The 23621-nt window shown below is 39.3% G+C and overlaps 2 protein-coding genes across 3 annotated transcripts in view; both read left to right on the plus strand.

Annotated features, from left to right (window-relative positions):
• osbpl3b (oxysterol binding protein-like 3b) overlaps nucleotides 1-15789 on the plus strand; it is a 36274-nt gene extending 20485 nt beyond the window's left edge. Inside the window, exons 4-23 of one of the 2 annotated variants that reach the window (XM_006801393.2) lie at nucleotides 285-338; nucleotides 651-764; nucleotides 1034-1198; nucleotides 1413-1536; nucleotides 3903-4006; nucleotides 4243-4335; nucleotides 4428-4587; nucleotides 5120-5250; nucleotides 5908-6009; nucleotides 7052-7189; nucleotides 7826-7919; nucleotides 8052-8296; nucleotides 10158-10295; nucleotides 10439-10502; nucleotides 10589-10667; nucleotides 10945-11089; nucleotides 13381-13525; nucleotides 13629-13755; nucleotides 14613-14735; nucleotides 14886-15789. In XM_006801393.2, the coding sequence (XP_006801456.1) occupies nucleotides 285-338; nucleotides 651-764; nucleotides 1034-1198; nucleotides 1413-1536; nucleotides 3903-4006; nucleotides 4243-4335; nucleotides 4428-4587; nucleotides 5120-5250; nucleotides 5908-6009; nucleotides 7052-7189; nucleotides 7826-7919; nucleotides 8052-8296; nucleotides 10158-10295; nucleotides 10439-10502; nucleotides 10589-10667; nucleotides 10945-11089; nucleotides 13381-13525; nucleotides 13629-13755; nucleotides 14613-14735; nucleotides 14886-14982 (2442 nt within the window). In that variant the 3' untranslated portion in view covers nucleotides 14983-15789. The remainder of the gene's footprint in view (nucleotides 1-284; nucleotides 339-650; nucleotides 765-1033; nucleotides 1199-1412; nucleotides 1537-3902; nucleotides 4007-4242; nucleotides 4336-4427; nucleotides 4588-5119; nucleotides 5251-5907; nucleotides 6010-7051; nucleotides 7190-7825; nucleotides 7920-8051; nucleotides 8297-10157; nucleotides 10296-10438; nucleotides 10503-10588; nucleotides 10668-10944; nucleotides 11090-13380; nucleotides 13526-13628; nucleotides 13756-14612; nucleotides 14736-14885) is intronic. The other variant, XM_006801394.2, reaches the window with a different exon arrangement.
• A 1317-nt stretch (nucleotides 15790-17106) lies between these two features.
• Nucleotides 17107-23052, plus strand: gsdmeb (gasdermin Eb). Its single transcript, XM_006801388.3, has 10 exons — nucleotides 17107-17239; nucleotides 17533-17762; nucleotides 17868-18060; nucleotides 18301-18475; nucleotides 19561-19681; nucleotides 19850-19975; nucleotides 21802-21929; nucleotides 22047-22230; nucleotides 22372-22445; nucleotides 22564-23052. The coding sequence occupies exons 2-10, from the start codon at nucleotides 17558-17560 to the stop codon at nucleotides 22789-22791; spliced, it is 1434 nt and encodes a 477-aa protein (XP_006801451.2). The 5' UTR covers nucleotides 17107-17239; nucleotides 17533-17557; the 3' UTR covers nucleotides 22792-23052.
• Nucleotides 23053-23621: the final 569 nt, after the last annotated feature.

The raw sequence follows: 23621 nt of genomic DNA on the forward strand, positions 1-23621 counted from the left end.
AAAAGTCTGATTCTGTTGATGTACAGTAAAAGCACCAAGAATTGCATTTACAAATTGAGTGGATGAGACATATTGCAAGTGAGTGAGAGGAAGTGTAATAAAGGAAGACAGATGCAAGACAATAGCCTGGAATTGCATACATCCCACTGCAACAACATACATTTTAGCAGACTGACCACCATGACCTCAGCCTCATAACACTGACTTTAGATTTGCTGTCAGGGATGTTGCATATCATGTCCAGTTGTATCTCATTGGCTGATTGTCCTTCTCTCTCCCTCCAGAGATACTTTTTCCTGGACAAGGGTATCCTTAAGTATGGCAAGTGCAGTGCTGATGTGAGTACAAAAGGCTGCTGGCTGAATGCTGTGTGAGCTCATCATTTACAGAAGATTAAAAAGGACACTTGATGTCTTTTTTAATGTTCTTGTCAGGCTGCTGACCGCCTGCGCCCAGAGATACAATAGGCCCTAATTCTCTCTCAATCTCCTCATTGTTGATAGCAATCAGACTGTGTATTTTACCTACAGATCACACATAATTATGCATGGGCCGCGTCACAGCCTAAAAAGGGATTATTATTTTATGCATTGTTTGTACTGAGTTTCATCTGTTGCATTCATAACATTGAGAGCTGTCTCATCCAACAGATTGAGAAAGGGAAGCTGCATGGTTGCATTGATGTGGGTCTCTCTGTCATGGCCATTAAGAAGAAGGCCAAGTGCATCGATCTTGATGCCGAGGAAAACATCTATCACCTGAAGGTAAACCACAAGGCTAATAAAGACAAGGGAATCCCGACAGGCTTAAATAGGCTTAAGGCTTGAAGAGGTTAAACATTTTTTCCCAAGTTTTTGCTTTTTAATTCCTGGTACAGATGCCATCGTTAAAATGACTTCAGAATTACCTCATGTGATATATATGTGTGCCAGAGGGAATAACTGCTCACTCCGTGTGTGTTTTTCCACTGACACACCTCTTCCATCTTACTTGCCCTTGTGCTGATTTTCTGATTGCGGTATCTGCTCTACAGATTAAGTCTCAGGAGCTATTTGATGAATGGGTATCGAAGCTGCGTCACCATCGTCTTTATCGGCAAAATGAGATTGCCATGTACCCTAACGAGAAGTCCTTGTTCTATCCCCATTATGCCTCCCCGAACTCCCCTGGCATCGCCGAGGGACCCCCTATTAGAAAGGTATAACTGCGCCACACAGCATGCTGTTGCTGAAAATGGTCGGGTCTGTTTAAAATGAAAATGAAAAAAAAAAGATGATTCTCGTGTGTTTTTCATCATGAGCATCATTATTCCATGTGCTGTATTTAATGAAGTGAATTCACTTTCCTGAAAGAAATTAATGACACAGCCAAAGTGTTTTTGAACTGACCTTTGGGTCTCTTTGTTACTGCAGTGCCTGTCCATACGAAGGCAGTCCACAGTGCATCATGCCGCAGCTTTCCCTTTAAACTCTAACAGCCAAGCAAAGGTGGCTGCCTGGCTCCAGTCATCTGACGAAATGGACAAATGCTTCAAAGGTGAGAGACAAGAGCAGCCTCTCACGATTTGATTTTTTTTTACACTTATTGAGGCCTTTCTGAATTTCTGAGCAAAATTTCCACAACAAAGAACTTGCCTGGCTAAAATGGGGAGAGCTCGTAGCTCTAAGACACATTCTTTAATTTGGGGTTTATATCTCTGTGTGGGATAATTTGCACTTTTATTAAAGTCATGAGGTGCATTCTGGTACTAGTTGTTTAAAAATCTTCAATTTTCCACCTGGATGATGATCTCCAATGTGATTACGGTTTTGCTGAGGAAAATAATCAACTCAGATAAAGCCATTTAAAATTTAATCGTACCTTCCTCGTATTGTGCCTTTGGCTCTTTCTTGCAGTCCTTAATCTGTGGAAATGCACTCTTCCTTGTGGTAGAGTGTATCATGCTTGAATAAGTGCATCAAATTTTATGTGGGTGGTACATGTTAAACTAATATCTGCACGAACGCCACAACCCAAGGTTTCCCAGCAGAGCGCTATATTGTGCTACAATGATCGATGTTATTCACTTCGCTTGGTTTTATTGTTGTGGCTGATCGGTGAATATAATGCAGATAAGTAAGAGAGTTCATGCAAAGTTTCCTGCTTACAACGATGCTACCGATACCAGTCAAAGACATTAGATTGTTAGAGGGCCCAGCTTTTTCATTTATACCCATTTTCTACTTCTTGTCAGGGTCCAGGTCATGGAGGAAGCAATCTAACCATTTCCAATATGTTTATGTTATTTGGGAAATGCTTCTATAATTGTGTACGTCTGCTGTCTCATTGGCAAGTTAGATGAGGCTGGCAGAGTGGTGATTATAAAGAAACAAGCTGGTGATTACTAATGCACTGTTTGTCTCAGTTTTCATTCATTAAGATTCTGACGATGTGCTGTCAGCACTTTGTAATCCAGAAACTTTGGAAAATGGACACGACAACTCACGCGCACATTTACAAACACAGCATGGTTTAAGTTGGACTGGTGCTTATTTAGTTGTCTGTCATTTCATAATTTGTATGTTCAAATACTGTCACAATTTAAACATCTGTTTATGAGACCTCTGTATATGAAACCATGGCAAAGCCAGTCCTTTGGAGAGAAAGAAATCCACGTGGCATTGTTTTAATAGATGGCAGCAATGATTGATGATGATTGAAGGGTCGACTTTCAGCTTTAATTCAAAGGGTCTGACAAAAGTATTTTATTAACAGATATGAGATTAAACATAATCGCATAAAATAATAGGACACGTTAACATAATTTTAAATGTAATATTTATTTTTAATACTTGACTGCAAAGCATGCAAGTAGTTTCCTCCCTTGAGATGCTCTGACAGGCCTTTACCTCAGCCACCTCCAGCTGGTGCTTGTTTGCAAGTCTCTCTGTGTTTATGAACCGTGTTGGGCTGAGATCAGGTGACTGACTTGGTTTGCACTTTGTTGTAAACTGTCTGTATTTTCATTCATGAAAGTGTCACTTGACTTTGACAATGATACAACTATCTCCAATGATAATATAACTTTAATCTTTCAGGGATTTGGGTGTTGCTGAGCTGGCCAGAACATTGTTAGGAATATACCAGATAGTAGATTTGGCCCCTCATAAAGATTTTGCTATGTCTCTTATAGGTTTATCTGGGCTTATCAGCCTAAACCCCGTCATTCACTTGCATCAGCATTTCTTTGGAGCCCATATTTAAAGTTCAAAGGTACTGAACACAATTTTAGTACTTAAAATCGACTCGAGATCTTTAATTTGTCATAGACTAAATAAGGAAAAAGCCTCACTGAGCTCAGCCTCACCTCACCCATGAAACTGTCTGTCAGTTGTTAAATTACTGTCCTTTTTCTTGGACATTTGTCAGGTCATGGACAGTCCAGATTGATTATCTCTTGTCTTTGACTAACCTTCTCTTTCTGAGGCAGATGCAGTTTGAAGGTGTTTTTCTGATTCTGGTAATATGAGAAGCTTTTAGGCTCGCTCTACAGGCTGCTGTTCATGCTTGAAAAAGATGCAAAAAGCAGAAATAGATACCTTGGGAGGTGAATCGCCAAACTGAGGACTGTATTTGAATAAAGCATATTTAACATAGTGCATATGGTTCAGTAAGCACATGTGGCACCCTCTAACTTTGTCAAACTGAAATCACCAAACTTGTTGATGACAGATTAGGATCTGTCAGCCCTCTCTGCTGTTTCTGCAGAGACTGGTTATTGAGTTCACTCAATAGGCCCAACTAACACATGCCCATTTTCGGGCACTGCCCTTTTTCTCACTTTAGCCTTTTTAACTGTCTTGTTTTCTTTTTCACTTTGTACCTCCTTTTATAACTATTAGTATTTGTTCTCATCCGGACAGACTTATCAGTATGTGAGGCCTATCTCCTAGAGCTTAACCACCTGCTTCAGAGTATGGAAGTAATTCACCGGACTTATTCTGCTCCATCCATCCAAGCACTGCAGGTCAGCACTGCAGTATTTCTGGTTACTTTACATGCAGGGTAACCTTTCTGATGATACAAAACATTATTAAGTTATTTTCTGTTGACCTTAACTCACCTCTTATTAAATATAGAAGATATTTCATCTTGCATCTTGCTCTGGTAGTTGTGAAACCACTTTCCATAAAAAGCCTTCCTTTAAAGACAAAAAAATCCTCTCTGGCCTGACTGTCAATAATTTCACATCTGCTTTCTTAGGCGTCTACTTTTGACAGCCCCAAAAAAGAAAAGAGACTTCCAAAGAAGTGGCGCACTAAAAACTACAACAAAGATGTCAAAACAACTCTGCAGGTAGACAACATGACAGAGAAGTGTGATCATGCTTAATTTGTTTTTATATTTCATTGTGAGTATCTCCAGCTTTTCTTCCTGCTCTGCTCTAGGTACCGAGCTGCATCTCCTCCGGCTCTATCCGCCTCCATGCCTCAAACCCCAACCTATCCACTGCTGCCCTGAGCAATGATAAAGCTGATCCTGAATCCCTGGACTCCCCTTTTGATGTGGCCAAGCTGCAAGAAGACTTCTGTCGTGTTGCCACCAACTGTGAGTGAAAAACTCTAGTTTCAGATAAAACTCTGTAAAGCACACATTTTTAAAATTCGTCAATCTGCTTCCGATAAATCTGCACGAAAGCTAAGACTGGTGTGGTGCTGCTACTTTTAACAAGTTGAAGTGTTAGTTGCTGTTAGTTATGTGGATGTCTTCTAGCTGATATTAAGTCAGAAGTTTGTTTTTTGTGCCACAAAACCTGTTAAATCTCTTTGTAAGGAAGTGGTTGACGCATAGAGGATGAATATAATTTTCCTTCTGTCCTCTTTGGAATTTTCTATGCAGATTCCTGGTGCTTGACATGGAGTAATGAGATTCATTTGTTTTTTACATAATGGCTTTACAGTTTCAAACTTACTCCGGAGAACTGCTGTCAGTTCTGCTGCTATTTAAACTGACGAATTTATGCACACATTTAAAATTATGGAGCTAAAGATGTGTGATGGGCTTAATCATTTATAATGGCAGGGTTTTCCAAATAATCATCTTTTTGATTCCCTCTTTTTGTGTCTCTTGTTGCTGCCAGTGCATACAACCATGAAGGCGGCCCTGAGCACACTGACATCAGAGAGAGAGAGATTAAAACAGTGCCTGGATCACGAAACCTGCCCCCCCACCTCTCCACAAGTTGTAAATTTGAAGAACACGCTGGCTGCGGTATGTGAAATAACACACCCCCTTGCACATTTTTTGCAAGCGGATGTTTTCAACAGAAATAGGTATTAGCTATTCTCCTTTTTTCTTCCTTTTTAAATTTTTTTTTTGCGTTTACACTTCTCTCGTATGCTGTGTCCTCCCACACCATTTGTCAAGCGTGACACATTTACGAGTATTTTAGAGGGATTACTAGCTGCCGGTATGATGTCAGCCCCCCTAAATGAGACCGCATTCAACAGTCATGTTTCCTGTGGCTTCTGCCTCCCACCAGAGGCTTGTTTTTCTGTTTTCTGTCTTTGGTTGTACATGTTCATTGTCATGTAGTCAGTGAAGAAATGTGTTGGCGTCGAGACCGCACAAATTCTAATGCGGCACAAGTATTTCTTTACACATTCAGATTTGTGTGGTCTCTGCTATAGCCTGCTGGATTTTAGCTTTTAGCTTTTCTTATTGGTTTGCTTACTCTGTTCCACTTGACATAATAACAGGTGAAAGCATGCCTCTCCAGTACGTAAATGGGTAAATGTGACGTTTACTGATTTTCTTGAGATTACACAACTCCAAATTAGCCTGGTGTTGATGTATGCTGAGGATTTCAAGCATTTCAAGGCTTGGGTGTTTGCAGTAAACAGTGTTTAAACTGGTTATTTTTTCCAGGCTTTAGCCCAGAACTCAGAGCTGAGAGAACGCCTGTGCAAGATTCATGCTGAGTCCCAGATCATAGAGCCCACACTAATAACGCTCACTGCCCCTGTGCAGGTGGGTGCAGGAATGCAGTGACTCGATTCCCCCACCTTCATGACGATTTTTCTTATATATCTGTCTTTATTTTTATCCCCCGCAAGCTTGAATGTGCCACAGAATGAATGAGCTGTCCTTTTCCTCTCATCTAGAATCAACAAATGTCACTCTCCTCTCACCCCCTCATCCAGCTCAGTCAATATGAGAAAAATTAACAGAACTTCCTTTTGGGGAACACTGCCTCTTCCTCTCAGCCTCGTCGTTGCGTAACCAAATGTCTCACCATGACACTGTTCAGAGGAAGGCTTCTAGCTCCATATAATCGTCTTCTAAAGGAAACTCTTTGCTCGTTTAATCGGATTTGCTGATCACACAAAGCGAGCCGATCTGCTTAATTGTGTCCCTGGAAACACGCAGAGCAAAACTAATACGCCTCCTCTGAGAACATCTCCATGTTAATTAATCAACTTCACCAATAACAAGGGGTAGATTGGGACGCTGAAGTCCATGTGTGGAAAGCTATCTCATATTGGCAATCAACTGCATGCCTGTCAGTTATTGTCTGAGATGTGTGCAGGGCAGGCATGCAGCCTCACTTCTCACTGTAATTAGTCTTGCTTTATTTAATACAGTAGTATATTGCCAGGCAGTCTCTAGGTAGGAATAAATTGTCTTATGAAATTTTGATTCTGAAGAGTTCATGTTTGCAGCAGTTCATCATTTGGCTTATTTGACTGATAACAGTATGATTGAATGCAGACACACCCATGTTGAGACGCTATGCACACGACTGCATAATGTCACTCAGCTGTTTGTTAATGTTTATAAACCTACATTTGTTAAATCAGTGAAGAAATTAAAAAAGTGTATGACGGGTGTGATGTCAGCCAATATATTTACGTATGTATTATAAATGACTGTCTTTCAATATATTGCAGATTAAATTTGTGGGTGTTGTGATTGTGTTGTATTCTCAATGACACTGTGATTGGCACCCCGGGAATGATGGTGGGGCCCCTTCCTGTGTTCTTATTGTAGCTGTGGACATTGTTTCTCTTAGAAACAGGAATCAGTAGATGAAGCCCATCCCCTTGTACACCAAGTATCCAATGAGAGCAGAGCTTCAATCGCGGAGTCTTTGTCCGAGTTCTTTGACGCACAGGAGGTTCTGTTATCTGCTAGCTCTTCTGAAAATGAGGTAAGTGTGGAGACTAAACTCTTCATTGTCAGTAGTTGTGATGTTGGGTCTTTTTGCTTGTAGCAAACTGATGTTTAGAGCTACGTAATAGAATTATCATTGCTGTTGATGTTTGGAGTAATTTGTCTTGTTTACACAAGCACAACCAGAACAAAACCTCCACCAGTGGCTCTTACTTTATTTTTTGCCTGTCACCCAGGATTTCTTCACTTTTGTCTCTGTGTCTGATAACTGGCCTAAATTTTGTAAGCACACTGGACAATTCATGGTATTTTATTACAGAAAAGGGGGAAATGCCATTTAACTTAACGTCCTGTCTTAAATCCATTTTTTTTATGATATGTGTCATAAAACAAATCTGCCCTATGTTAGTTCAGCCTCCTCTTCCTTCAGTGCTCATGTGGCATGCTTGATGAGGTAGCACCTGGAGCGGAAGCAATGTGAAAATGAAAGTTAATTACTTTCATCTAAAAATACAGCGAGCCGAGGTGCAGCTCTGCCACCATGTCCTAAGAGAACCTTCATCTCCACCACTTTAGATCTTCTGCAGATGTGACAAGATGTTAAAAGAGACTCGTTCATTCCCTTTTTGTCAGTGATATTAAAACAACTTGAATGGTTTTTGGGTTTTTTTAGGTATCAGAGGATGACTCATATATCAGTGACATTAGTGACAACATTTCCATGGACAACTTCAGTAATGAGACCGAAAGTGAAAGACCAAACTCGGGTAAAGTCATTACAGTACTAGCCTTGGGGCACTTTTGTGCATTTATATACAAATTATATTTTGGTACACTGGGTTGTCGGTATGTATTATCAAGGTGTCCCTAACCTCAGCTCTTATACCGACTCTTTTCAGGCTCTGTGGAAGAAGGCACTGTTCTTGATCGTCGTAGATCCTGTCTGCCCACACCCAGTCCGAGCAACACCTCCATCAGCTTGTGGAACATCCTTAGGAACAACATAGGCAAAGACCTTTCCAAGGTTGCAATGCCTGTGCAACTTAATGAACCCCTCAACACCCTGCAGAGACTGTGCGAGGAGCTGGAGTACAGCGAGCTGCTAGACAGGGCCGCCAACACACAGGACCCTTTTGAACGTATGGTGAGAATGCAGTTTCGCTCTTTGAGTGTGTGGGCTGGGCCTTTTTTGTTCAGCTTACTTGTTTGCTTTGATGATTCCTCTGAGAAAAAGAGCTGCTGTTGGTAAAACTAGCGTGACAAGTAAGAGATGCCGTATATAGCCAAGTAAACTAGAGCTAACGCACAATTGTTGCTGATTGGCTTTCAGGGACTGCGGTGCACTGCCTTTACGTGAGAGAGTCTGATCTACCTTTAAGATTTATAGCAGGAAGACGGCATGATGAGTTTTGCACTGACTAACTTTGTTGTTTTCTGAGATATACCCTGTGGAATAAGACAAATAAGACATATGCACAACATACAGTAAATACATTCAGCAGTCACTTTATTAGGTATACCCTGCTAGTACCAGGTTCGACCCCCTTTTGCCTTTAGAACTGCCTTAATTCTTCATGGCATTGACTCGACAAGATGCTGGAAACATTCTTCAGAGATGACGGTCAATATTGATATGATGCCATCACACATGCTGAAGATTTGTGAATGTCCTTATCCACCACATCCCAAAGGTGTTCTATTGCATTGAGCTCTGATGACGTGGAAGGTCATTTGAGTTAAGTGAACTGACTTTCATGTTCAAGAAGCTGGTTTGACATGATCTGACCTTTGGGACATGGCACATTAATCTACTGGAAGGAGCCATGGGAGGATGAGTAAACTGTAGTTATAAATTATGAATATAGCCAGCAACAACACTCAGGAAGGCTGAAGCGATGCTCAGTTAGTCTTATGGAACCCAAAGTGTGCTAAGAAAATATCCAGTACACCATTTCATTCTGGACCCATGTGATTTACGTCGAACCAGGCAACATCTTTCCAATCTTCCATTGTTCGATTTTGCTGAGCCTCCGTTTCCTGTTCTTAGCTGACAGGTATGACACAAGGTGCGGTCTTCTTCTCCTGTAGCCCATCTGCTTCAAGGTTTAATGATGTGTTGTGCACTCGTAGATGCGTGTCTGCATACCTTGGTTGTAAGAAGTGGTTATTTCAGTTATATATATTATATATTATGTATTCTACTCTGACCACTGGCATTATCAGTTCTTTGCAAACCCCAGGAAATGTGTTTGTAGGCAAATCCCAATCAGCACTTTGTAAAGTACTCAGATCTGTCATCAACAACCTTCAAAACTCATCTAAATGCCCTTTATTCCTCATGATCACTTTGAACTTCATTAGGTCATCTTATTTAGAGCCTAAAGTCATTGAGTTGCTGCCATGTGATTGACTGGTTAGATATTTGTATTAACGAGCAGTTGACTGGGTGTGCCAAACAAAGTGGCTGGCAAATGTAAGTGTAAAAAGGAAAAGCTGCTGATGTTAGACTTGGTGCAGTACAAATACTGACAATTTATTAATCCCATGAGGGGCAATTTGTTTGGACTAACGAGTTTGAAACAACACATGAAGACAAATAAATGAAAGAAAAAAATTGTGCTGAATAAAAAAAAGGCCATATATAAAATCCATAAACAAGCTTAATAAATACCAATATAAAAGTTCAAATAAGACCTTGACAAACAATGTTTAGACCTACAGAGGATCACATAGTGAAATTGCAAACGGGCCGAAAGCTCCAGGCTGTGGCCTCTCATTATGAGGTAGAGAAGCTATCAGTGCTCTGTCGGTTTACTGAAATTACTGGAGGACTATTCAGACACTTACTCTGCTCATTAGGCTAAAAAGAAGAACACACATATAAGATTAAATGAAATGGATGATAGAGCTCAGTTCAGTGTTCACTCAGTCACTCATCCTGTAATAAAAATTGCAATTAAAGTGGTACTTGCTGCTCAGGTTTATGCTTTTATCCTTTTTTGTAGATATACATCGCTACATTTGTTGTGTCCGGTTATGCATCCAGCTACTACAGAACTGGGGGAAAGCCTTTCAACCCTGTTCTTGGAGAAACATATGAATGTGACCGACCAGATAAAGGCTTACGATTTGTTGCAGAGCAGGTATGAATGATTCTTGATTTGTTATCTGACTGGATTCATATGAATATTTACATTTTTATGTTTTATTATATAGCACTGTTCAAAAAAGTCAACTCAGAGCTCTTTGTGTGATTAACAAAGCATTTTAATCCCCTTTACATCAGGTCAGCCATCACCCACCAATCTCAGCTTGCCATGCAGAGTCTAAAAACTTTGTGTTTTGGCAAGGTACTGGAATATTGATTTTGATCTTAAATACTAGAATAGCACCTGTTTGTCTGGAATTAATGTTCATTTGTTCAATTTTTTTGCAGACGTGAGGTGTAAAAACAAGTTTTGGGGAAAGTCAATGGAGATTGTTCCTGTGGGGACCACTCATGTAACTCTGCCAGGGTGAGTCTCTTCTGCCTCATTTACATTGGCGCTGCACAGACCCCTGCCTGGGCATTGTGCAGACGTGTAGAGAAAATCACGCAGCGGGGGTTTAGCACGATTCACAGTATTTTTCCTCTCCTGTTCTTTTTCCATTCAGATCAATAACAATTCCCCATTCTTCGTCTGTGGTTTCATATTTTATTTTTGTGTCAGAACCACATACAGATACAGATAAATTATTTTTATTATAACTCTAATATGTAACAGTGTCCATATTTTTTTTTTTAAATGACAGATTTGGAGACCATTACGAGTGGAACAAAGTGACCTCTTGCATCCACAACATTCTCAGTGGGCAGCGCTGGATCGAGCACTATGGGGAGATCACCATCAGAAACTCCAGCAGTGATATTTGTCAGTGCAAGATCACTTTTATTAAGGTAAGGTAAACATAAGTAAACATATGCAAAGCGTCATCCAGCCTGATGGCCTCTATAACAAACTCTGACAACATTTATAATGCAAAATCTTCAGGAACAAGACCTTATTTGCAAGTTTTAGTGACTCTTTTATTATTATATCATTTATCACAGTCTCATTTCAAACCTCTTTCATCTACTGTCAGACTTTAAATGAAATAAAAACTTTTTAAAGATGCTTAATTTAAATCATCCATTTGTATGTATGCACTACGTGTACCATACACCATAGAAATCTTTAGGTTGTTACACAATAAACATAAAATATGCCTGTTGTACTAAACAGAAAAAACAGTGAACACATGAATTAATATTTAAGGGACATTTACATAAATATGACATGAATAAACTGAACGTGCTAATATTTTCATTAGGAGTGACCAGAAAAGACAAGATTAGAAATGTATCAGAGGAACAACTCAAGTTGAATGGATTGGAGATAAAGTGAGATGGTTTGGACAAGCGCACAGGAGAGATGGTGAATGTATTGGTCGAAGGATGTTAAATATGGAACTCCCAGGCAGGAGGAAAAGAGGAAGACCGCAGAGAAGATTTATGGATGTAGTGAAGGGTTGGTTTGTCAGACGAGGAGGCTAGGGATAGAGGGAGATGGAGGCAGATGAGCCGCTGTGGCTCCCTAAACGGAGCAGCTAAAAAAAGATTACATGAATAAACTTACCACATAGCTACATTTATAAACGACATCTAAAACACAAAGGCAGATTAAATTGCATTTGGTGTGATTGCATTGTCGCATCACCAGATGCATTATTCATTAATGGCATACATTTCTGAAAACCCCAAAGTAATCTGTAACAATTAGAGTGAAGTAGAGAACTGCACTGAAGATTACTTTGCAGGACCACGGAAAGTAAATTATTTCTGAAATAGAAAATAGGATTTCTTTGTTTTTTTCTCCAAACAATTTGGTTTTGGAAGCATGTTGGATGAATATACTGTAGTCACAAATCAGTTTATGAAAGGTGCACTACTGTGAGGCGACAGTCTTGTTTCATATTCATACCAGAGCGCTTTTCTGTAAAAGCAATCAGCCATAATAATGGCTACCACATTAGCATGTCCCTCTATGAATCTCAGGGGCTTGTAGACTGATCAGCAACAACATTAAAACCAGCTGCCTGTCCATGTTGAACTGTCAGAGCACAACACAGGGTCTACACAACCTCTTCAGTCAATCTTTCGGGGCTTTTAGCTGGGGTCTCTATGTGTCCCACATTTGACTGATCAAACTGACATCTTGGAAATGTGGAAATGCTTGACTAGGATAAGATCAGATTTGCTTTACTTATCTGAAATGTTTAGAAATAACTATGTGACGGCAAAAATAACTCAATAACTGAAAAGCTCAATAGAGTAAATATATCACAAGCATGGAAAGGAAAGAAACGTAACTAAGGTACACTAAAGAAGGAGGGCGCTTAATAAAAAATTGATGAACTCAATCAAAATCTACATATAATAAAAAAATAAGGATCTTAATTTATAAAAATCTATTAGATAAATGCAGGTATGAGGTGTACAAAATGTTCTGCATTTGTCCTCGCGACAGCAGAGGGGAAACAGATATTAGAGAAAGTGGTCCACTGCCTGCCCAGTAAGTGGTGCAGATGGGGTCCAGGTTATCCATTACTTATCTACCATAGCCACAGTCATTTATATAACCTCTGCGTTACCTGATGGAGGAATCTACAAAGTGTGTTTATCCAAACTGTTGCTCTTGCATCTATACAGATGGTGTTCTTCACCTGCATGCCAACAAAACCCAACAAACAAATGATCTTTTTTTCTCTCTTTTTTAACTATGGAGTCATTTGCCAAGAGGTTTAGGTTTATTGCTTTAGTTTGCGTCACTCGAAAGACCTCTCGAAGCTGTGCAGTCTAAGTCAAGACATGCCAGAACACATTATGCATCCTCATCTCTCATTAACCCTCTCAGGCTCAAATTAAACTTTTTGTTGCTAATGCACAACCAAGTCCTGCAGTGGTACTTCTGAGTGAAAAAAAACTCATAAAATATGTATGTGGGGTAATCAGATTGTTAGTTTTTAACTGTTGCAAATCGGCAACGCCTGCCTTGAGAGGGTTAAACACACCGGCCCAGCAACACAAACACACTGGGGATCAAATGGTTGACGCAAGAGCAACATCTGCTGACTGCAAGAGACACTGTCGTGGGCTATGTGCATTCTTTCATACTCACCCACTATAACACGCTGCTTTTTTTCTGACAGGCCAAATACTGGAATTCGAGTGTAAATGAGATAGAGGGGACGATCACAAATAATAAAGGAAAGGTTATCCACCGACTCTTTGGAAAGTGGCACGAAGCGGTTTTCTGTGGAGACCCACCTTCAGCTACATGCATCTGGAGAGCAAGTATGAAAGTCTCTCAAAATTAAGTAGGAAAAAAAACCTCTTCAATAATGTGTCTCCCTGTTATAGCTTCTCATGCTGTTGATGTTACTTGTGTACAATATAGATGCAATGCCAGTAGACCATGAGCAGTACTATGGCTTTACGAAGTTTGCGATTGAGCTGAACGAGTTGGACCCATCCCTGAAACTGCTGCTACCACCTACAGACACTAGACTACGAGTGGACCAAAGGTAAGAGGAAAAAACATTTAAAAACCCATTAGTATATTTCCATGCACTTACGCAGCCTGGTGATCGTCAGCTTAATTTTAATAAATGTCAGTGAGAAACATACAGGGGGAAAAGGTTCAAAACTAATTTCGATATAACATCTAATTTTCCTGCCAGAGGACTGTCAGACATAGCTGAATTAAAAACCAAAGCATTGCCAGTGAGTATCTAAGCACCACACCATCATTGATCTCAGTCACGTCCTGAAAAATGCACCTTGTGATCAAAAAAGTACAAAAATAGGCACTCGCGTTAAGAATAGTACGCAACTGCACGCCCTTTCAGGCTATCACAATCAAACAAATTTTAGCTCATCTTTTAAGTTTTTGAAGTCTGCAAACTAAATGCTGCTGCCCCGAGGTGCTGGAGAAAAAACGAAGCTCCCAGTACTTTGCCATCAAAGTATGAAGCTGCACTGCTTCCAGCTCTGCAAATAAGTGGTTATGTATTCTCCTTTTTAGCCCAAGCTCCACCATCTTACAACGATCCAGAGGTAAAGTAAAATCAGCAGCAAAGTTATATTATTTAACCAGTTCTCTTAACTGTATGCTTGTTTACTTTTTTGTTCAATATTTTGTCATAAATAACAGGAAAATGTATAGATTTCTATCAAATAAAGTAGAACAGGCTCTCCGCCTTTATGTATACAGACTGTTTATGCCCAGGTTGGAAATAACCCTGTGACAGGGCCATTCAAAAACAGGAAAACCCATAAAATCCACTCGAAATGAGAAGACGCGAATGAAGATTATGCTTGGATGTGGAAGATTAATGTTTTAAACATCTGCATAATGAATGCGTCTGGGTCTCATCGGCAGACTGCTGGAGGAGGGGAAGTTGGAGGCTGCAGAGGAGCATAAGCAGAGGATTGAACAGCTGCAGAGAGACAGACGGAGAGTCCTGGAAGAGAACAACGCAACACATCAGCCTAAATTTTTCAGGTACCCTGAGTATCTAAGCTTAAAACTTTCTCACCTAGAAAGTAATTTATGGAAAAGTGACCACATCTCCGCTCCTAATGGTGTTACACAACTTGTAAATCTGTCGTTGACGGTGTTAATTGCAGTTGTGCGTCTTTTCTGTCTCCACAGGAAGGCACAGGACGATACCTGGGTGAGCAACAACACGTACTGGGAGCTGAGGAAAGAGCCTGGCTTTGCCCATGTAGATTTTCCTACACTGTGGTGACCGTGTGCTGCAGATCATACAAACATTTGGACCTGCACAGCCTCTACTGTGATTTGTGATCCAGACTGGTTCTGGTGATGTCTGTATCTCATTCTGACCATCCACATTCTGTACTGGAGTTCATCAGAGTTATTGCCTTAATAGCAAGTGCTTATCTGAGTTGTATAAACACATTTATGCAAACATATTATGAGAATGTTGCTCAATTTGCAGTAGGCTAATTGAATTTTTTTGCCTGCATTCCACATATTATGTTGTGCTAAACCACTTAAACTAAGAAAAGGAAAGATCCTTGGTATGAAGGATGAGAAGAAGAGTTTCATAGTTTATCTACACTAGCTTAAAATGTACTGATCAACTGGTTATGTTGGTTGTTGTCTTACCATGGACATTCTCTACCTCTGAGATAAACTAGCCTCGGTACGCCATTGATTCAGTGTAAACATCCGATATTTATTCTGCATCTGCCTGATGCCTTACTGGTTGTACTCAAACTTGTTTAATTTATTTTGTTGTACCTGCCAGATGTTTAAAAAAATAAAACAAAAGTCTATGTTTCGCAAGGAATTCTTGCTAACAAAATATTGTGCAAGCGATCTCCGAATCCTTACTGAAGTGATTTTTCTGTCCGTGATGAGTAATTACTGCTTTTCGCTATGAATGTGTGAATGATTGTGCAACTATGAGCAGCTGTAGCAAACTCAGTCATATCTTTTTCACTTTATTCAGCACACCATTGTCTATATGGACCCTGGGCTTTGGGACCAAAAAAAAGGAAAAGAAATGTCCAAAAACTATGCTCCATGAGCTCAAATAAAATTTCTGATTGTTTTCTTTTTGTTGAGTCTTTTGTGGTTGTTTGTTCAAAAACACTGAACGCAAATAGACAGTTGAAATAATTCCCTCTCATCTCAGATGATGAGTTGGCAGGTAGATAGCCTGATTATAATTTTGGTGCATAAAGGAAAAATGCAATTAATTTAAAACATGATAGGTCAGGAATGCCACACGAAAATGCCATTTAGGAAGCTATGAAAAGCAATTGGGGTATAAACACTAGGTTTACTGGGAATGTTAAGCAGTTCCCTGCTTCTTACTATACATATTCTTTAAGTGAAGTGGCAACTCTTAAAGGACTGTGGTTTAGCAGATCATCTGCTAAATTATAGAATTTTTTGCTTGTGGCTGCACTTCATCCCTTTATATTTTTCTTGGCTTTATGGGTTAAATCTCAGTGCCATCTAAATGGAAACCTGTGCATGATACTTTCCAATGAATAGCCTGCAGTATACAGTAGATATGTGGCTACGTTTCACAAGTGTTGAGTGAATTGTTCCAGTCACTTTAGAAACAGCTGTATGTGTTTGACGACGGTTCGTGTTTATGGCTTGTTTTTGCCCGTCCTGCTAAGCAATGACCAGAGTTCAAGGTTAATGAGCAATTATGGAGCCGTGCAACAAGTAAAGGTTATCATTTAAAAATAACGAATGCAGGAATGTTGTGAAAGTCATGTTGGTGAAAAGAGTAAAATGCCGCTAGTGATCCTTAGAGCCTGTCTGCATTTTTGACATCCTACAATATGATAAATGACTTTGAAAAAGGGCTCCTTGAGTCCACCTATTCTCTTTTGTTTTCTATTTTTTTATGTTACTCTAATAATTCACTGTAGTATAGTTTGTTTGTATTCTTTTTCTTTGTTTTGTTTGTTAACCCACGCTAGCGAACATGGGCTCATCAGATTGCTGGGTGATCTTAAACAACCGCTAGGTGGCGACAAATGCATATGAAAGCGGACTACTGATAATCTGTTTTTACAAAAATGCCCTATAAAATATTATCACTGGTCAAATAGGACTGAATAAATTATAATGCAGAGCAGTAGATACATCAATGCAGTGTGATTAAGATACTTGTAAAATAGGTTTTTTCTTTATTTTATATATATAGTCCCTACATAAATCCCTACATAAATTTACCAGTACAAGCAAATATAGAAGAGACATTATTATTATTATTATTATTATTATTATTATTATTATTATTATAAGCTGGATTGTAAGCGTACAGGAAGAAAGGCCATATATGCCATATATGTTTCGGCCTCTCCTACCGTGCAGAGGGCGGAGCCTTTTGTCCAAAACAAAGAGTGCAGGAAACCAGGCTGAGCTACCACAGAAGAACTGACTCCTGTAAAAGTCTGACCACCGAGAAAGTTTCTTTTCCAGGTCACCAATAAAGCGAAGACTCCGTGGAAGCGGTAGGTGGAAAATTAGCCAGATAAAAAAAAAAACTAGCATATTTTGTCTTATCTACAGTGACTGCTGCACCGATGGACTTTCGGTTTCCATAATAACCGGTGCTTTGATTGTCGTCGTGCAGCCTGGAGGTTTTAAATGTAAAGAGATGTATGGTGTCTACTATGTTTTTGCTTGAAATGAGTACAGTGGCTGAAGTTGGAAGTTGTGTTTAGTCCTAAGGAGGAGCTCACATGGGTGAGGTCCCCTGTATCTGTGTAGTAAACGCCTCCCCTCTCTGCTCTCGCTTTCAAAGCTCGCAGGCTTTATCCAACCAGAAGATGTTTGCTCTAGCTACCAGAAACTTTGTGGAGGAGGTGGAAGATAACGGGTCCCTGATCCCGGTGACCAGCCTGATTGACACCATTGCTCTCCTGACGGTGGTGGTGAAGCGCAGGCGTTTCTGGTGCTGGCAAAAGTCCAAATATCTTCCCACTGGTTTTAATCTCAATGATATACTAACAGGAGACACACCCATAAAGCCAGGTAAACCTCAAAAGCAGCACGAAAATGGCCGCATGTGTCACAGTTTACTCTCCCGAGATCACAGAAATTAGATTTTTTTTTAATATATTTATTTACCTTTTGCAGTTGTGGTTGAGACAGACTTCATCAAATACAGTGGGACATTTAGTGACAACATTCAGGGAACTGTGGATGCAAATTTTTCCAAATACAGCGTTAAACTTCAGGGTGAAGACTCATCCAAACTCCAGTCATCTTTTGGAAGCTTGAAGAAAGAGGAGATTGATATGCAGAAGTTGCTGCAAGACTCAAAAGACAAGTTGGTTCACAATCTGTACCTGGTGTCACATGTAAAGTTGTTTCAAACACCCTAAACATCACCTGACGATCAGCATGTTAAAGATCGCATAAGTGATCTTTGTCCAGCTGTAAAGTTTCACACAGAACACAATGCCCGGTTGAATATTAACGCAAAAAAAGATGATGTAGGATAAGTCACAATAAAATTTTGTTTCCAAGAATGTTCCTGGTGAAACTCACCACATTTTTCTTGTGTTAGGGTTCTGGACATGTCCCACTGTCTAATCCAGCAGACAAAGGAGAAGCAAAGACGGGTATTTGGGATTGTAAAGGATCGTATTGTAACCACTCAACCTTGTTCAGTCATAGAGGAGGTGCAGCAGGGAGGACAGTGTGGGGGAAGTCTGAGCACCTGTGGCCCCAAGATGACTAAGGTACAATATCAAACCTCGTATCAGACCTAATAGTTGCTGGTATTTAGGGTTCGGTCATTATTTAAAGTTGCTAATACATTCCTATATTAAGTCAATAAGCTAAGTTCACAATACAAAATTTTAGGTCCTGTTGCCAGGTGAGCAATACATGTGCTGCTTTTACCCGGATGAGTTTCAGATCTGCGTGTGCCAGCTTTGCGTGTACATTTTGAAAGCAGAAGAGTATAAGAGGAAGTGGAATAAATCTTGCCCACTATGCATGAAACAGTTGCATTGTGGTTCCTCTTCAGAATTCAGGTCCTTCATTTATCCTCGGTTTTTCCTCTTCATTTCCAGAAATCAAAACTGGGAATTTATTGTTTATGTTCTAGCTACATACAGTACTGTGCCAAGGTCTCCAGACAGACTTGACATTAAAGGCTCTTCCTTGGATGTTTGCTGCCTTTTTTTCGGTTTTCTGTCAGGATGATCCCACACTGCTTCAATAACATCGATGTCCGGGCTCTGAGGAGGCCAGTCCTTTTTGTCCTCCACTGGTCCAGTTTCCTTAGATTTTTTGAAGAGCACTGCACACCATACTGAGATGTGCCAAGCCTTCTACCAATAGCTCTTGGGTATCACCCTGTGTATGTCAAATTGTGTTATCTTTGATATATTTCATACATTTAACCAAAGAAATGGGAACAGATTATGTGCTTTAACAGGCTATTAGTAACAAAGTTATTAAAGGCTTTTTTAATTAAAGATGGATTCAGTTGTAAATGTTAAGTGGCTTAAAAAAATAAAGTAAATAAATAAATAAAATTCCTCTGAAGGGTCAGGTATAAGGATTGGACTGAAATGAGTGAAAAAGCAGCCAGTGTCCAAAGAAAAACTATCAAAAGACATTCAGAAAGCCTGGAGAACTAAAACTCAAGACCTTTGCAAAGTACTGTAGTTAAAACTATATCTTATATTAAATTCCACTATAACCTTAAATAAAATATTGAATCTTTAAATAATTCTTTAAAGTAGATTAATATTTGTGACACTCGCTGAGGTATTTTGTTGCCATTTGTTCTGATTCGGTGTTCCTGTTTCTTCAGTTTTTATTGAAGGAGAACGCAAGCTTGGGCAATGACAGTGACATTACCATGGAGATTCCTACCAACACTCCAATAGCCTATAGCCTTATAGAACTAAAGATCAAACACAATGGACAATATGGTGAGAAGCCATTCATTGTATTTGTAGAGTAACTGTCTTACTTCATGTTAATTTAACAAGAACAACTGATTATATTTAGTAATTGCAGGATCAGCATCATTAGTTCTAGGCTATTGTTGGAAATATCCATGTTCTGTCTCCTTGAACTATCACGTGCATTTTCCACAGAGCTGTGTGTATTGTCAGACACCAATGGAGGCTTTGATAAAGTTGATGCCACTGCTAGAATGAAAGACCAGCCGTCTATTTCAGGAGCTCCTGCACATTCATCTGACAATAGCTGCCTTCAACAAGGTAAATCACTGTTTTCGCCTCAGATTTCTTACCTTTTCCAGCAAAAAAAACACATGATTGCATGCAGAGAAATGTCCTGCACACCAGAGCTGTAGAGCACATCAGGTTAGTATTTGTTTCTAAGGTTTTGTCACCACAGTGGAAAGTTTCCATGCATTATTACACTATAACTGAGCAACCGAGATCAAATGTTAGACTGAAAATGAGAGCATGTGATTGGCTAGTCTGTATGACGAGTTCTTATATATTGCATTCTGCTCTTTCCTCCATGGATAGCTTCTCTCTCTGCTTTTCATTCTTTCCCATGAAAGAGATGGTTTTCCGCTCATCACTTATTCTCTAGTGAATTTTGAATTCTGCTGCTTTTCACAAAGTTAACATCAGAGTTATGGATATATCTGACAACTCAGTGTTTTTTACAGTGTTCCTTATGTTCTAAAAGGGACGCTCCTACAAATACTTGTAAAACTAACTGTGTCCACTCTTTGCAACAGAGCCTTGAATTTTTTGTGGCCTTAGATTCTTTGAAAAGGGCTCTATAAAAATACAGGTTATTATTATTTTTACTAATAATATTTTTATTAGTAGTAGTAGTATTAGTATTAAAAGTTGGGATTTAATAAAGAGGTGCAGTGTTAGTTTTGCAGCTGAAAGGTGTGAACACAGATATTTTGGTGGCTAGCCTTGTTGCCTATTCATATTTATAGGAGTTTCATCTTGATAACACAAAATTTAAGGAGAAACATACAATTATACTTCACAAGGTTTTGTGGCATACAGTTTAGCTCTAAATTTAATGCTGTAAAAAGCATGTCTTACTTTGGTTTGAGGATTTTTGATAGTTGGAGCATTCATTTATTGGGAACGAGGGGGAAATGTTATTAGAACTGGGTTTCAGGTTTTTGTCACATTTCTACATAAAGCTCGGTACATAATTTAAAAAAATCTCTGCATGTTTTTTCTCAGCAGTGCGCACAGTTATTTTCATATAGGTTCCTTTTAATTAATGCCAGAATCTTAAAATATGTAGTAATGACTTTAAGAAGTACCAGCAGCCTCACACAGCCTACAAGAAATGACCTTTACTTGTAGCTTTATTCATGGCCACAGTAATATTTTCATTAACACAAGTATGAATCAGGATATGACTATAAAGGGTTTTGTGTTCCTCTACACATTGACATCACTCACTCCGTCATACTCCTTCATTGGGTGTGCTCGTTTTTCAGCCACTAATTTGCGCTGCTCTGGGCATGTAGTTATTGAAATGAACCAACTACATATTTGTATATAAATCAGCACATTATTAGTAAATTATCCACTTTCATGGGTGTACTTTTGTTAATGCAGATCCTTTGGCTCTTTGGCAAAAAATGGCATTTGGTTTTTCTGTGTTGCGCTCCAGCAGCACCACACCTCTGCTGTATACAAGTCAAAGGGTCTCAAAGATAAGAGACCTTGCTGCATCTTATCAGAAGGGTGTTAAACGTATCTGTAAACACAGTTTTGACCTATATTAACAGAGTACGATACAGTACAGTTTACTGTTTAGTTTGCTATGGAAGTTATGAACTGACTGTATGATTTTATTGGGTGGAATTTTGAATCAGGACCTAACCTGCTTGGAATAAGCCAAGATAATAGTTTTGCATTCATTTTTTCATTTTTAAATAGCATGCAGTGTTTTATTAGCTTCTACACATTGTTGTGGTTTACATCAGCATGCTGTTCTTGCTATAATCTCAGTTAACCTTTTTAACGTGCTCCAGGTGAATGTTTTATCTTTGACAGTGAATGACAAACTGTCCTTATTTTTCTGTCTTCAGAACTAGACCAACTGAGCGATCATTTCCAGCTGCTTTCAGCTCTTCCGGCATCCACCAGGTCCGCTCTGCTACAGCAGATTACAAAACTTTTGCAGGACCAGATCACCATTAGTGCACTTCAGGATGTGGTAAGAGGAACGGAGAGGTCTAGGCACTGGCACTGCACATTCACTAAAAGAAAATGGACATAATGAAATTCAGTTACGTTACGTTTAAAGTCTGACCTGTCTCCTCCTCTGTCTCAGCTAGAGCAGATGTGCGTGGATAAAGGATCTGCCTCGGTTGACTTTAAAACAACAGCGTCTCAAAAACAGAATGTCCAGGCAATTCTGGATCTTTTACAGCAGTCTAGTCCAGAGGAACCAACTGAAAAAAGCCGATCCACATCGCTTCACACAGCCCTTCACCTCTTAATCAGTGCATTGGATGGTGAGAAAAGTTGTACTCTACAGTCTTTACTTGTGGATTTCTTTTCATATACTAGAGGCCTAGTATACCCACTTCATGCACACTGCAAGTTCTAAAAACTTAATGCAGGTTCCTTCATCATGCGTCTGTTTTGTCTTTCAGAGATGACAAATGATTGTCTCGCTGCCTTGGAAATGTGCTGCAGCCCTGCAGTGTTGGGGATATTGGAGCTACTGGTTAGTAAACCCTCTTTTTTATAAAATGGCACAACATGTTAAGCAGGCGTGTTTTTGTAAATTAAACATTACACATTAGGTGAGCTGCCCTTTATGAATCTCTCAACACCTGTTCCAGGTGCAGTGTGCATCAAAAAATGGAGAGTTGCCTCTGAGCGCCGAAGCGTCGTCTGTGCTGACAGAGGCCATCTATGGAAAGATTGAACATCTGTTTGCCTCCTGTAATGTGTCCCTGCGGAGAAATGGGGACATGGTGAAGGCAGAAATAAACAAGCAGCCAGGAAATCTTCCTCTGGTCCTGTGTATCATGATTCGAAGTCTTGCCTCATTAGCTCAGGGTGTTTGAACTGAAACCTGCTTTACAGCCACCAGAAACAAGTGTCACAGTGGAATTAGGTAAATGGAAACATGTAAATAATTCTTTTTGTTATTTTAATAGAATATTTTAAGGGGTGCTACATGACCAAGAAGTCATTCTAAAAATACTGAATACTTGATCTGGACTCATATGTGACTACTCAATGTGTTTAAAATAATAATAATGAATTAATAGTCAGACTTGATTTTTATGTGAATAAATATGCAAAATTGTATCTATTTTTTTGTAACTTTGGCAGTTTCCTAAAAATAAAAAATGATTTTTGAGCCGTTGTCTGATTGTATAAAAAAAAAAGTATGAACCATATTACAAATTCATCATGGGTGTGGTGCTTAGCACAATCCTCTTCCAGCAGAGGTTTCGGGTCTGAATTCCGGTTGAAGCCTTCCTGTGCAGAACATATTCCTTGGAATGTGAGATTATATAGTCGTTACAACTTAATTCACATCTAAGTGCACAAAAAGAAGCGATAACCTAAATATGGTCATCTCAGGCACACAGCTTGCAGCAATATGATTATGATTATGTTTGGTATTCTCATGGGAAAAAAAACATGCTTTGTCTCTCAAACTACCATCATTTTTTATTATTATTATTATTAACAACATCTTATTAACAGTATATAATTGTGTCATCATCACTAAGATTGTATTCAAATCAATTGTTCTGAGCAATAATTGTTTCTCAAACGTGGACTGATCACATTCTTTGACAATATTATAGCAGTAACTTTTCAGGTTATTTTTACTCTCAAATCAATAATTAATTCTCCAATGAGCTCCATCTTCAGGATCTTT

Source organism: Neolamprologus brichardi, chromosome 11, assembly GCF_056152115.1.
Source record: "Neolamprologus brichardi isolate AB-2024 chromosome 11, ASM5615211v1, whole genome shotgun sequence".
Classification (NCBI taxonomy): Eukaryota; Metazoa; Chordata; class Actinopteri; order Cichliformes; family Cichlidae; genus Neolamprologus; species Neolamprologus brichardi.

Bases quoted from the DNA above. Each gene is read 5' to 3' on its own strand.
- gsdmeb (XM_006801388.3), top strand. From the start codon at position 17,558: ATGTTTGCTCTAGCTACCAGAAACTTTGTGGAGGAGGTGGAAGATAAC. The intron at 18,476-19,560 runs GTACAATATCAA...CTGTTTCTTCAG, and splicing joins GTGGCCCCAAGATGACTAAG to TTTTTATTGAAGGAGAACGC. The intron at 22,231-22,371 runs GTGAGAAAAGTT...TTTGTCTTTCAG, and splicing joins CTTAATCAGTGCATTGGATG to AGATGACAAATGATTGTCTC.